The sequence below is a fragment of the Lipotes vexillifer genome, unplaced genomic scaffold (assembly GCF_000442215.2).
Source record: "Lipotes vexillifer unplaced genomic scaffold, Lipotes_vexillifer_v1.1 scaffold57, whole genome shotgun sequence".
Classification (NCBI taxonomy): domain Eukaryota; kingdom Metazoa; phylum Chordata; class Mammalia; order Artiodactyla; family Lipotidae; genus Lipotes; species Lipotes vexillifer.
Window position 1 is genome coordinate 1,826,251 of NW_006788075.1, and position 14,933 is coordinate 1,841,183.

At 41.9% G+C, this 14,933-nt stretch overlaps 1 protein-coding gene across 1 annotated transcript; it reads right to left on the reverse strand.

The window, feature by feature from the left end:
* Positions 1–8,136: 8,136 nt before the first annotated feature.
* Positions 8,137–10,507, reverse strand: NEUROD1 (neuronal differentiation 1). Its single transcript, XM_007461227.1, has one exon. It carries the CDS (start codon positions 10,505–10,507, stop codon positions 9,437–9,439), a length of 1,071 nt encoding a protein of 356 aa, XP_007461289.1. The 3' UTR covers positions 8,137–9,436.
* Positions 10,508–14,933: the final 4,426 nt, after the last annotated feature.

Genomic DNA, 14,933 nt, shown 5'->3' on the forward strand with positions numbered 1-14,933 from the left:
TTCCCTACCCTGACTCCTATCACTAGAAAGGAGTATCTCTCCTGTGTCCAAAGGAATTGCCTGTGTTCTGGATCTTCTACCTTCCACTCTGCCCAACAACTTCCTCTATCAAACACACCCACATCTCACATCTTAAGAAAATTTCATCTTCACTATATACACAGTTTTCTCCATCTTTCTGTATAAGAAAGAACAAGCAACAGCAAAATCACAGTCTCTTTTGTATCAGGAGATTCTCCTTATGTGACAGAAAACCCAACTTATACTGGCTTAAAAAAATGAAACCTAATCAGAGAGGTGCGGTAGCTTATGCAGAGGATAATATGAATAACACAGTGCAAGAACCAGTTCCTCTCCCCTTCCTCACTCTGCCTTCTATAGTGTATCACTCTCTGCTTGACATGTATCCTTCTACTCCTCTCTTCCCAATAGCCAAATGGCTGCCACATTCCAGACCTCTAATCCACATACCACATTTGTCAGAAGAGGAGCCCATATCTCTATTGCTACTTCCCACATAAACCAGGGAAGTCTCTCTTTTCCAGTCACAGTAAACTCTTCTTGCATGTCATTTTATCTTAATAAGGTAACATCTTTATCAGTCAGCAGAGACAGAGTTATGATGTGGTTTGATAAAACTCGGTGACTTAAAATAATAAAAGTCTATTTCTTCCTGATGTCCGCATGAGTAACGGTAAGCAGGAAACTAAAACAAGAATAAGCATAAGAAACACAAGTACCAACTGTTCAAAAACAAAAAGAAAAAAATTTAAAAACAAGATAGTGTCCCAAACCTACGTAAACTAAAACTTCTGACTAATTAAATACCTTCAGAAGAAACAATCGCAAACTGGTATTTTGAGCAGTCAAAACAGTCAAATAATGAGATGTATTGCTCTATATAACTAAGGTTGGCATCTTAGCCCCTGGGTTTTAGGTTCACAGAAAGAGTCCTGGCTCAAGGCCCTATATAACCTAGAAGAGACAGAGCTTTTAGAAATCATGGTACTTACATTCACTTGGATCACAATCATTTTTTTTAATTACATAATTTTACACATCATAAAATCGTGTGTTGAATGCGTGTTTGTGAAACCAAACTGATCAAATGCATGTTTGTTTTTTCAGAGGTCTATTTATTAGTATACATATCGCGCCACATAAAGAATAAATATGGCATATTCACATGAAGAATTAATAACAGTCTATAGCCTATGTTTTTTATGAATTCTATAATAAGGCTTTTAAACAAAATCACCCTTAGTTTATTGGCTGTGTCTATTCATACTTCACTAAATCTGGATGTCAGTTTAAGTTAATTCACAAGAATAAAAACCAATAAAATTTTACATAATTCAGATGCCTATTAAATAGCTATAATTTGTCAGCTTGTTCAAATATCAAACCTGGTACTAACTAAAATATGCTAGTAGTTATATACAACATTATGTCACTAAAACTTTATGGTAATATTTTTATAAGATTTAAAATGAACACTTTTATATTTACGTGTATTTAACATATCTATTCATTGTCAACTTATGTATTAGTTTCCAAGGACCGCCATAACAAATCACAAACAGGGTGGCTTAAAACAACAGAAATGTATTGTTCACAGTTCTGGAGACCAGAAGTCCAAAATCGAGGTGTCTGCAAAGTTGGTTCCCTCTTGGGGTCTCAGAGGGAAAATCTGTTCTGTGCCTTTTTCATAGATTCTGGTGGTTGCTGGCAATTCTTACAGTCCCTTGGCATATAGACCTGTCACTCTAATCTCTGCCTACATCTTTATTCTCCCCTTGTGTTGTCTGCATGTCTGCATGTCTGTCCTCTCCTTATAAGGACAACTCTAATCCCGTATGATCTCATCTTAATTTACATCTTACATCTTAAAATATATTATTTGGACACTATTCCAGGTAGGATCACATTCTGAGGTTCTGACTGGACATGAATTTTGGGGAGTGGGGGGAAGGCACTATTGAACTCAGTACAGCATATATATATTTTTTCCTTGAAAATATATTTTAAGTAAGATAAATGTGTTGTTAGTTAATTAAACAAAAATGAAATTTTGGGAAGCAAAATATCTTTACTTAACATTTTTTATATGCTAATTAGAGTCAAAAAAACATTAAAATAGAGTTTCTTTACCCAAAAATCATATGTTGGGATTTAGAAATATCTAAATAAGTAGCCTTGCCCTGTGTTAACTAAGAAATCCTTTCAGAAAAAAAAATTTAATAAATATCCCTACTTAGATTCTAGTTATAATTTACATGCAGTTTTTACTACTGTTTATTGTGTACTTAATCATTGGCTGAAATAAAGATTATTCAGTTATCTAGCAATGACAAGTGAGATTATCGCAAGTCTCCTTTTTAGAATTCTACTACGTTTTCTGCTCAGTTCTTGGATAGGAACATTTCATGGCCACACGCAACCCACTGCAGATTATAAATCTATAATTCCCTGCTATGAGTAGACAAGCACTGCAATCATTAGTGGCACTGGGGGTAAGGAATTAACAGTTCTCTTAATCATGGTCATATCCTTTCATGGACGCCATAACTGACATCATTCAGAGAGAACACTAAAGAAATCTTATTGATGTGCTAAGTTTATACAATGAACATTTGGAAGTAGATATTATAGTTAGGTAATTCAGCAACATTTATCTCAACCAATAACACATTCTGTATATAAATATGATAACTTTAAAGAACACTAGTTATTCTTCAGTTTTCAGTGATTTTACACTAAATCACCTTCCAAGAATATTGATTCTTCCAATGTTTCTATTCCCTAAACAGCTCTCCTAATAATTCATGTGTAGGGCCAAAGTGAATACCTGATGTCACTAAAAATAGTAACTCTATTTTCTTCTTTATTTGTGCTGTATTGACAAGGAAGATCATATTCCCCGTAAACTTACCACATTTCTATTCTATTTGATGTGTTGGAGGAAGATGAATTTAACAACTATTGTGACTATCAAGTACTCTCTTTCACATTGTGGATTTCTATTTCATTGCCATCATCTAGCTACATGTAGCCTATTTTTACCTTTTCATTTGTCAAATGCTACTCAAATTCTCAAACTTATTGCTGGAGTACGTAGTCATGATGGATTAGATTCTGATCTGCTGTAATCTCAACTCCTCAAGGATGATAAGGAAATTTGGTACAACTTTACATAACATAAACAATAAAATCAGAACTATTGCTGAAAGAATGATGAACAGAAAGGGAAAAGGTAGCATGCTCTGAGTTCTTAATGAGTGTAAAAAAAAATGGCATGGTCTGGAAAGAGCCTATAACATTTTAGTTCTTCTTTTATTCCAATTCCAAATTATATTTAATCAATTGATATCAATAAAAAGAAAAGATGACTGGTAACACATGATTACTGATGCTCAGGAGTGCGGGGAGGGGAGTTTGGTACCATGGTGTCACAGGAAATTAATTTCAACTGTTGTCTTTTTATAGAATTAATGCTTATAACATTCACTGGGCTGAGAATCATTTGTGGCCCTCTCCATTCTCCATACTTGACTTGTAGCATAGTGGTTAAGGAACAGGCTTTGGTATCAGATTAGTGTGATTGGACTCCTTTAGGATATCCGTATTTATTGAGGACCTGTAGGTCTTCTAAGCACCAGAGAAACAGCAACAAACAAAATAGATAAGGTTCCTGTTCTCGTGAAGCCCACATTCTACTGAGGGAGGTAGATAATTTAAAAATAAACAAAACAAATAAATAAGCAAGATAACATCAGATAGATGAATGCTCTGAAAAACAGGAGGGAACATATAATGATGATTTTGGTGAGGTTTAAGGTGGTTGCTACTTTAGATCGGAATCAGGAAAATCTTGAGGAAAGTTGCTTTTGAATTAGAACCTGAATAAAGAAAGGAAACCAATAATGAAGTATCTAGGTATCCCAGCTTCCTGAAATTTCTCCATCTGTAAAATAAGGCACAGGGCTGCTTTGATGATAGAATGTGGGAATGAATGAAAAAAACTTAGCACTAACCTAATAAGTGTGTGAAGCCTTCCTTGTGGCTGTCTGTCCTTATGACATCAAAGCATAAAGCAGGGTTTGTTTTAACCTTGTTAACAGCAAAATAAGTTACCGAGTTACCTCAAGTATGTGAGGTTAAATTTATTCTCTCATCTCTAGATGTCATTTCACAATCCATCCCTCTGGATTAGTCCATACCTGGGGATCCATAAATATAGTTACTGTCACTATCCATCTACCTCTAAGTTGGCTGGGCAAATAGCACAATAATGTTAGGTGGCCAAATGCACATTTGATGCATCTTAAGATTTAGTCCAGGATTAACATAATACTCTGCATTTTAAGATATTTTAAGGTTAGCAATTTAAACAGAAGTCCCCAGAGACTGTGGCCTTGTCTTGTTGATGCCACTAGTTTGGTTACACAGCTAATTCCATCAGAGCCATTGAACCAAGTGTTAGTGTGTGTGAAGAGAGTCCATGAGTCAATTGTCAGCACAGAATTCTTCCTGACATAGGAAGGCAGATGATCTCAACTTCTGAGTGTATACAGTGCAGATTTCTAGTTGAATGGTTCTTGACAATAGTGTCCTCTGTAACATAATGCCTGGCCAGGAGCCAGTGATTATGCCACCGTACAAATCACTGTGCATCTGACGCCAGAACGCCTCTGTGCGTGGTAACAACAAGAGTTCTCAGTCCTGGTGTTCCACAAGATGTTGCATTGGCTCTTTTATTCTTTATCAGACCCTGGAATTAAAGATTTTATTTAGATGGTTTTCAGGAAATAAGTGACGGCAGTGGAAAAGGAAAAGAGAGGAGATTTTAGTGTAGTTTAAGAAATAGCTCTGCTATTATGCAATTCCCAGTAGGATGAAATCAGCCTATGTTTTGAAACCTAGTTTTATTAATTGTTTAATAGATATTTTCACTTTAAATCTCTTATTTAATTATAGAACAAAAACAGCTTGGTTCAAACTGTTAGCTAATGATCCATGTATCATTTTAGTAATTGCTAGCTTCTTTCAGAAATGCATTAATTTTGTAAGAATTACAGACTTTCAAATGTGAAAACAGAGATTATTTAAGATCAATAAATTAGAACACTTATAATTCATTTCAAATGTTATTTTACTGGGCTTCCGTGGTGGCGCAGTGGTTGAGAGTCCGCCTGCCGGTGCAGAGAACACGGGCTCGTGCCCCGGTCCGGGAAGATCCCACATGCCGCGGAGCGGCTGGGCCCGTGAGCCACGGCCGCTGAGCCTGTGCGTCCGGAGCCTGTGCTCCGCAACGGGAGAGGCCACAACAGTGAGAGGCCCGCGTACCACAAAAAAAAAAAAACAAACAAAAAAAAACACACACAAATGTTATTTTACTATAACATATTATAAACCTAAAGTCAGTAGAACACTCAAGATATTATAATCCTCTATTTTAATTTACATTTAGTTGTCTTTTTTAGGATTAAAAGTAGAAAGATCATACTGTATTTGTCATTGATGATGTAAATGAAATTTAAGTTATGCAGTGTTCTATTCAAAAGGAATTATGCACCAGTTAAAATATTTAAATATTTCATCTCCAACTATGAAATTGTCTACTGATTTTAAACACCAGGGTATTCTGGAGATAACTCATCAGAGCATTTTCACATTAAATAAGTGGATCTAAACATCTTATTTGATAGCGATAGCAATTATTCAAGATGAGGGAACACACAGAACCCTAAATATTACTCGTAAGCGCAATATGTAACACTTAAAGAAATATTTTTCCCAATGAAGCTATAGTTGCTGATGTTTCTTCTTTTTGGTGGCTTTTCACTTAGTAAAACATTTTCTTTTCTTATTAGCTAGATATAGGCATTGGCCAGCTATGAAAACTGTAAGAGTCTCTTGGCTAGCAGTTCCAAAAGAAAAGAAAAAGATAATTGAAAAGGTTTCTTGTGGTTTGAAAATGCCTTCCAAATATTCATTAAACCTTTAAGTGAGTAAATTTGTAGAATATGTCTCTGCCATTGGCACTGGTTCTGTGGTATTTCTCTGATCAGATGGAAGCGCTGTGCGTTATGCAGAGTGCATTCAGTTCATTCATGCATAAACAATATCATTTTCATAAATTAAAACCTCCCCTGCAGAAGGAACATCTGTGCCTGCCTTTGAATAAAAGATGGTGGCATGTGAGTTACTCCTTGACTGACTGAAAGAATCTTTATGTTTAGAATGAAGTTATACATGCAAAATGGGGGGAAAAAATCAAAACTAACTTGCAGTCTTCATTCCTTCCTTATGAAAAAAAATCCACAGATTTCCCTGCTTGCTGTTTTAAAAGCTGAATTTCTTAAACTGTCATCCTCTCATTTCTTCTGTTCACCACAGCAATAGTTTTTAGTTTGCATGAAGATGTCTAATTTTAATTACAGGTGAAATTGAGCTGCTGAATAGATCACGCCAGATCTGAATGTTCACTTCATGGTCTCCTAGGCTGGAAGGTTGGCAGTGTTCAGATATCATATCAGTATTATGTCTCTTAAAGAAAGAACAGTGAAAGCAATCTTGGATATAGGAAGCAACAGCTTGATTCCAAAATAACAACTCTGTTTCACTTGGAATGAGATTATTGCATTTTGGATAAAGCTGGGACTAACTTAAAAGTATTTCTGCCATGTGATGAAGGATGATGGAAAACATGCTAAAATGATATATTTTAAATTGCACTCAAACATTTTTTTAATGTTGAAATATTCCTTACTGCTACTGTCACAGCTTGACATAGCCCCATTGGCAATGTTATTAGTATGGCTAATTGTTCCTGTCCATTAGATTTCTCACATTTTTCTGGAGCAGCTTGCTAAATGAGGTCAGCTTTCTGGAACCCCTAAATCACCAATGAGAAGGAGATTAAAGGAACAAGCTTGGGAAGGGAGGTAGTCATCCAATGTGGCATCCGAATCAGAGGAAGAACAATGGAGTTACTAATGACAGTAATCAGAGCACCACAGTAGAGCCAGGGCACAAGTGCCAAAATGTTATTCCCTAGAAATTGTTCCTGTCAGTCAATACATCCAGAGGGAGAGAAATGCCAAACTTTTTTAATGGCCTTACCAATGGACAGAATCATCTCTTAGTTTTTCCAGTGAGTTTATGAAACAACAGAATACTCCAAAGGGGGTGAGGAAACAATTACACCTTCCAGAAACATAGTACAAATAGTATGTCTTGAGTACAAGTAGTTCATTACTATTTTTTCCTGAAAGAATTATTGAAATCACATTTATATTACAATGATAAAATGCCATTTTATCTTCGACTCTTTTATATTTTTTTTATTTATTTATTTTTTTGGTATGCGGGCCTCTCACTGTTGTGGCCTCTCCCGTTGCGGAGCACAGGCTCCGGACGCGCAGGCTCAGCGGCCATGGCTCACGGGCCCAGCCGCTCCACGGCATGTGGGATCATCCCGGACCGGGGCACAATCCCGTGTCCCCTCCATTGGCAGGCGGACTCTCAACCACTGCGCCACCAGGGAAGCCCCTTCGATTCTTTTAATTAAATCATTTCTCCCTGGCATATTCTAAAGGTATATCACTTTCTCTTTGGGATAGGACAGCTTTGCAATAGAGAACATTTCAGTTCAAGAAAAGGTACAGAAAACAAAGCACGAAGAAAATGGTGAAAAAAGTTTTAATATGTTTTAAAAATATGTAGACAAACTAAGCTAGGTTACTTGTGTCTTGCTTGTTAATAATTAACTAAATCCATCTTCTGAAAAAAATAGAAGAAAACAACATAATCATTTAAAGGAATGGAAACCAAAACCAAAACCAAACAAAAATACAACTGTTTGTCTCTCCACAACCCTTACTCCACCCCAGCCTCATATTCCAAGTAATGAAATACCAGTGTGGTCCTTTCATTATCTACAAAGAGCTGGTGACTCCCTAAGCAAGATAAACAGACTAGACAGTTTGTGCTAAAGTAAACTTTTCTCTTTTATTTTATTCTACAAATAGAAATTAGTATTTTTTTTAAACTCAGCAAGTAAAGCAACTATCCTCCTTAGGAATTATTTATACTTTAAAACAAAAACACTTTAAGAAGAAATGCAACAATTGCTCAGATTTTCAATACTATTTTATTGCAACCGGATGAGTGTTTTCTAAATTGTGCATTACACCATAATATACAGGATTACAAACAAGATTACAGTACAGATCGATTCCAGTGGTACCAGTATCACATCTCAAACAGCACTTATTCTGGACTGCATTTTACATGCAATAGCTATTGTTCTAATTATGAATTAAATGGTTTGAATTTATTTAAGCTACTGTACTAATTGACTACAATAGATAAAAAAACCTCAACATCAACAACCTGATTAGATTTAGGCTCAGATTCATTACATGAATATATGACAAACCACCATTTGTGTGACTATGTATAAAATCATGCATTTATATTTTCTGGAAACATCAATAGCTTCAGATTCTCTGTAAAATCATGGAATGCGAAGGAGTAGAAGACTAAAAAGAAACAGTGCAAATTGTATGTGATAGTCAAGCAGCTTTTGATTTAAAGAAGGGTACGTTGGCATTTGTTTATAATATGTATATACAAGCTTGTGCAAGTAATGTATTGAATTGATATGTTTTGATAGGGAATACATCTCTTGTTTTTATTCATCCTCTTAAGAATTATGGATCTGGTTATCATTTTAAGGAGAGGGAGAGACTTTAAAGTGAAATGAATTGCTCAAATTGTGCAATTATTTTTAACAATTAGAGAAGAAAGAAGTGCTAAGGCAACACAATAACTTTCTAAGCACTTTTCTGCTGGTTTAAATTAGTTAAATTATTTTGTATAAATTAGATATAATTCTACTTTTCTGATATGTATAAAAATTGATGAAGCTGCATGGTTTTAAAATAGGAAATCCACATTATAAAAAGTCATTAAAAATTCTGTACAAAATCACAACAAAATAATTCAGCATGGGAAAGGTAACAAGTAGTAAAATGCTGGTTGAAAAATATATATTTATATATATTTTAATTGGCCCATTACTAGTTTAAAAATTGCATAGATCCTAATTATTGCTTGTGATTTTGTTATCCCGATCAGATAATTAATATGCTCTGAATACAGCTGCACCAAATTTGTGGTGCATTTTTTTAACTTTACTGTATTTTTTTTTAAAATAGAAGAGCTATAGAAAATAATACATAAAGTGAACAGGAACTTTGATCCCCTGTTTCTACCAAAGGCAGTAACGACAATAAATACATATATCACTTGAAGCTTGGGGTATTTGCACTTTGCAGCAGTAGTACCCAAAGGGCTGCCTTTTGTAAACACGACAGTCACTGTAAGCACAGTGGGTTCGTTTCCCAGGGACGGTGAAACTGACGTGCCTCTAATCGTGAAAGATGGCATTGAGCTGGGCACTCATGACTCGCTCATGATGTGAATGGCTATCGAAGGACATAATATTGTCTATAGGGATGTCACAGCGAGGGGCAGCGGCGCCCGAGAAGATTGATCCGTGGCTTTGGGCCCCTGCCAGGGTCGCTGCAGGATAGTGCATGGTAAAGGCATAATTTTTCTCAAACTCGGCGGACGGTTCGTGTTTGAAAGAGAAGTTGCCATTGATGCTGAGCGGCGGGCTGAGGGGTCCGTCAAAGGAAGGGCTGGTGCAATCAGTCAGAGGGCTCTCAAAGAAGGGCTCGAGCGCTGCGCTGTAGGCATGCGGCGGCGGCTTGACATGGAAGACATGGGAGCTGTCCATGGTGCCGTAGGGCGGGCTGGGCAGCCCCGGAGACTGGTAGGAGTAGGGGTGCACCGGGAAAGAAGCGCTGGCAGTCGGCAGGTGCGGAGGCATGTCCTGGTTCTGCTCAGGCAGAAAAGTCCGAGGATTGAGCTGCAGGCAGCCGGCAACCAGGTTGGTGGTGGGCTGGGATAAGCCCTTGCAGAGCGTCTGTACAAAGGAGACCAGGTCAGGGCTTTTGCCGGAACGCAGAATCTCCGACAGAGCCCAGATATAGTTTTTGGCCAAGCGCAGTGTCTCGATTTTGGACAGCTTCTGTGTCTTGGAGTAGCAGGGCACTACCTTGCGCAGGTTGTCCAGCGCCGCGTTCAGCCCATGCATGCGGTTCCGCTCCCGGGCGTTAGCTTTCATGCGTCTCAGCTTAAAACGCTCCAGGCGCGCCTTGGTCATCTTCTTCTTTTTGGGGCCGCGTCTCTTAGGCTTTTGATCATCGTCCTCCTCTTCCTCTTCTTCCTCCTCTTCCAGATCCTCCTCTTCTTCCTCCTCCTCTCCCCCGTTCCTCAGTGAGTCCTCTTCCGCGTTCATGGCTTCGAGGTCGTCCTCCTTTTTGTCTGTCTCGTGCTCCTCGTCCTGAGAACTAAGACATTCGTCTGTCCAGCTCGGAGGACCCTGCGGCTGAGGCTCTCCCATCAGCCCACTCTCGCTGTACGATTTGGTCATGTTCAGGTTTCCTACATTCAACAGGGGAGAGGGGAAAACAGAAAAGGAGAAAAACGCTACATTCAGAAACTACATATGCCCTCAGCTTCTATCCACTAACCCTGTAGAAGTGCATGTGAAGAGAATTATCCGCTGATTACAAAATGGATGCCCCTGAGGAAAAGTTAAATGCAGTTTTATAGTGGCCTGTGTGTGCCCTGCTGGTACGAAGGAGGCTGGACAGGGCTGGGAGGAGGGGAGACAGTATGTGTTATAAGTACACTTCCGGTGTATGTTTCCTTGTCATTAATTTAAGTGTGTTTATGGTGATTACCCGGTAGGATAATGTGTGTGAAAAGGAGTGTACATTTTGGCGACTTCATGTTTATTTGCATGAGTTCAAAGTCGCTCACAACTCCACAAAAATGACGAGTTTGAAAATTGCAATTGTTTCCCTCTCTGTTCTGGCCTCTGGGTACTCAGCGATTAACGTTGAAGAGCCATTACGTAATTTACTAACGCTGGCAGTGATTTTTAAGAAGATTATACTGAATGGGGATTGAAAAGCAAATGCATGGCGGAGGAAAAGTATTTTCCACCAAATTATTTCACCATCAACGAAACATTTGGTAACAAAAGTGGGCAGGGGTTTTCCATCCCACCCCTGCCTTTATTTTCTCGCCTCCCACCCCGCTGGCCCTCTGCTGAATTTCCACCTGGTATAAAAGCGCTTACTAGAGGGCCAGGGCTGGGGGCGCGGCGCAGAGCGCTCTTCCACGCGCCGGGGATCAGGTGCGGAAGGCTCCTCTCTAATAAACAGCCCATTGAAAGGGCCGCCCGCTCTTTATTGGGGCTTTTCAAAGTTCGCCTCAAACCTTCCTTTAAAAGATTGAGTAATTATAATGGTCAGCGATTGGCAATGGCGAAGTTGCCGCTTCTAATAAGGAAAATAAAAAGCCTTTAGTGAGACAACTGAATTTCTGGCACCTGCAGTGGCTGCTGGGGACTTGGCCGACTCTGGAACAGTAACAGGTAGCAGGAGTGGGTCTCTCTCCCTTTCTACACATTTTTCCCCCCTCTCAATTAAACTACCTCTCAACTCGGTTTATTTTCCAGGGTGTGTATATTCGAAGTATCAATGCCCCTTTCATTCACTGAAAAAATAAGTTGGCATTCCCAAATGTGTATAAAATACATGTACACAAAATAAATCTTGTAACGTGGGGTTTTTTCCCCCTTACTGGAGGAAGTGAAATAGTTAAGTAGTTACTTGCTTTCAGAACTTTGAAATCACCACTAGCAAATAATCACAGAGTTAGTGGGCGTTATATTTTTAAAAATCCAAAGACGCTCCTATACTTTCCCCCTTAAAAAGTAAAACAAATTTTTTTTAAGTTAGAAAGCCCGCAGTGGGTATTTGAGTGATGCGAGTCAAACTGTATGCGTATTCGCCTGCAATTATGGAAAGGAATGCCTGTCTCAACACATACACGCACTCACAAACGCACACATACAGAATATGTGTACATCTTCACTTGCTGCTTTTATTCCCAGCAAAAATGAAAGGATTGTAATTACCTGTAGTTGTTAGTAAGTCCTGAGCAGTGATGGTCTCATAACCCTGGGGCCTCCGGACGCCGTGCCTTCTGCGTGGGGCGAATTCCTCGTGTCCAGGCGGCGCGGGCGCTCAGGTTATATAGCCGAGTTGGTGATGCTTGAGCGCGGGCGGGGCCAGGAGCAGAGCGGCGAGCAGGTTCCTGCGCTCCGCGTCTGCGCACGCGTCTGGGCTTTGCGCCCCCTTCCCTTCCGCCCTCCTCCTCCTCCCCCGCCCCCGCCCCCTCCCCCTCAGCCTTGCTCCTCTCCCACCCTCCTCCGACCCAGCTCCCCACTCCCCCACCCCTACCCCCGCCCCCTCTCCTTCCTCCCCGGCATGCGCCATATGGTCCTCCCAGTCCAGCCAAGAGCCGGGAACCACGTGACCTGCCCATTTGTATGCCGCGGAGCGCTCCATTCCGGCCCCTTTGTGGCCAGAAGAAAGTGGCCCATCTGTCGCCAGTTAGAGACTCCGCGGACCTGTTTTTACCCGCAGGAGAGATTAACCCTTTCAGGCGGCACAAGGGGAGAAGGGGCGCGGGGGGGGGAAGGGGGAAAGGGGAAGGAGTTTGAGAGAAGGGAGCGGGAAAGCTAACACTGACTGGGTTTAGATCAGACTTAGTGGCCGGGGGGGGGGGGGGTTTGCTCCTCTCCCCCCCTCCTCCGACCCAGCTCCCCACTCCCCCACCCCTACCCCCGCCCCATCTCCTTCCTCCCCGGCATGCGCCATATGGTCCTCCCAGTCCAGCCAAGAGCCGGGAACCACGTGACCTGCCCATTTGTATGCCGCGGAGCGCTCCATTCCGGCCCCTTTGTGGCCAGAAGAAAGTGGCCCATCTGTCGCCAGTTAGAGACTCCGCGGACCTGTTTTTACCCGCAGGAGAGATTAACCCTTTCAGGCGGCACAAGGGGAGAAGGGGCGCGGGGGGGGGAAGGGGGAAAGGGGAAGGAGTTTGAGAGAAGGGAGCGGGAAAGCTAACACTGACTGGGTTTAGATCAGACTTAGTGGCCGGCGCTGGCGCGGTTAAGTAGGGCACAGGTGAAAGAGGCAGAAGCGAGAGACTTCTTTGGATTCCTCGCCCAGGCACTGGCTTCCCGGGCACTCCCTGCCCTCTCTGCGGTATCCATCTTTTGGTTTCTCCCCCTTGGTAGACACTTTGCTCATTGGCGCCAAAGGGTGGCTTCTCCCAATCTCCATCAGCCCCTTAAGCTAACATACACTATTTATTATACGTATAAAGACGGCTTCATCTGTAAACGCAAGCGTGAAAGTAGTCCCTAACCTCTTTAACTGGATCCCCCAGGCCCGGCCCCAACAGTGTAGAAAATTTCGTACCTGTCATTCCACTTCACCGTTACGTGGAACCCGGCGCGTCCTGACCCTCATCTACCCATATCTCTGGAGACTCCTCACTATGTCCGTACCCCTCTGGCCTGTGGTCCTTGTCCTCAGAGCGCGCTAGTCCTTGGCTTCTTTGGCCTCCGGAGCTCTCTTGCATGAAACCTAGAGGACTTCTCTGAAGCTCGGATTCTGCCTTTTAACCAAGGCCATTGGATCGATGTAAAGCGTGCCCTCACCCTGGTTCCCTAACACAGGCTGCCTTGCCCCCCTTAGTTCCCACTTTCAGACCTGTAAATGGAAACTCGGTTGAGACAAGCCTTGAAGGGAGGGTGCAAAGGGCCTGTGCTAAAGGGGTCTTTTTCACTCCTCTTCCTAGAAAGGTCATTAGTACAACTCTGGGAAGGGCTGATGGCCACAACTTCTCCAGACCTCAAAGACTCTGATGTGACCTCCACCTTGCAGGTCAAGCAAAAACCACAAGCTAACTGACTAATTCTGAAGGGGCCATATTTGTGTTTAAATGGTGATCATTCACTCGTTCCCACCAAGGCATGTTCCAGAATGATAACACTTTTTAAAGTTGGCTCTATTGCTTCCCTGCCCCCTTTTCTCCACCAGATTCGCCTCTAATCCTCCACTAACTAACCCCTTATCCCCTCCCAGACCCGTGTCCCCTTACAATGAAAGCGTTGAACTAGAATTGCTTATTTAAAGGCAATTGCTCTAAAAGACCCCTGAGTTTGGAAACAGTGTCAGGGTTGAGCGGTGCACCTGGGAACCAGAGGCGGGATACGGAACCGGAGGGGAAGAGAGTCCTAACGTGATAGCTGGTGTCTAGAAGGCTGCGATGCAGGCTTCCCGGTCCAGTGCAAATCTGAAAGAGGAATAAAGGGGTTTGAGACCCGACCCGTTGCCCAAAGTGTGGCATGAACCGTGCTGAGTTTCCAGGGCAGAACTGTACAGAGTTTTGGTTTTTGAGTTCACTCGTCGGTGTACAAACATCACAGAAGAGGATCAAAGAATTCACCCAGGAGTCTAGTCTCAGTATGTATCCCTGTACAGTATATATCTTAAATGAAGGGTTAAAACTCGAGGGGCATCGGAGTAACAGCCTGCAGAGGCCGGTCCACACCTCGGAAGTCCCAGGACACGCGGCGGGTGGACCAAGGTCTGCCACTCTTCCGGCAGCTGCCCCTACGGCCTAGCCCACCGTGCCCACGGGGACGTAGAACTTGTGCCCTGGCTCTCATTTCTCAGTCTTAGGGGAGCTTCAGAGGAGATGTTGGGGGCCGGGTGGAAGAGGGTTCCAGCTGCCCCGAAGGCCTGGGGTGGCCTAGGGGATTCCCCCCCACCCCCGGAAGCGCAAACTTCCCCAGTTTGCGACACCCTGTGGAATACAGGAGATTCTTGGTGGAGCCAGATGTTCCTGGGCGGGGAAGGAAAGGAAACGCGGGGGGGTTCGCCAGCCGAGATTCTAATGCGCATAGTGCGGGAATTACTACGCTCTTTCCC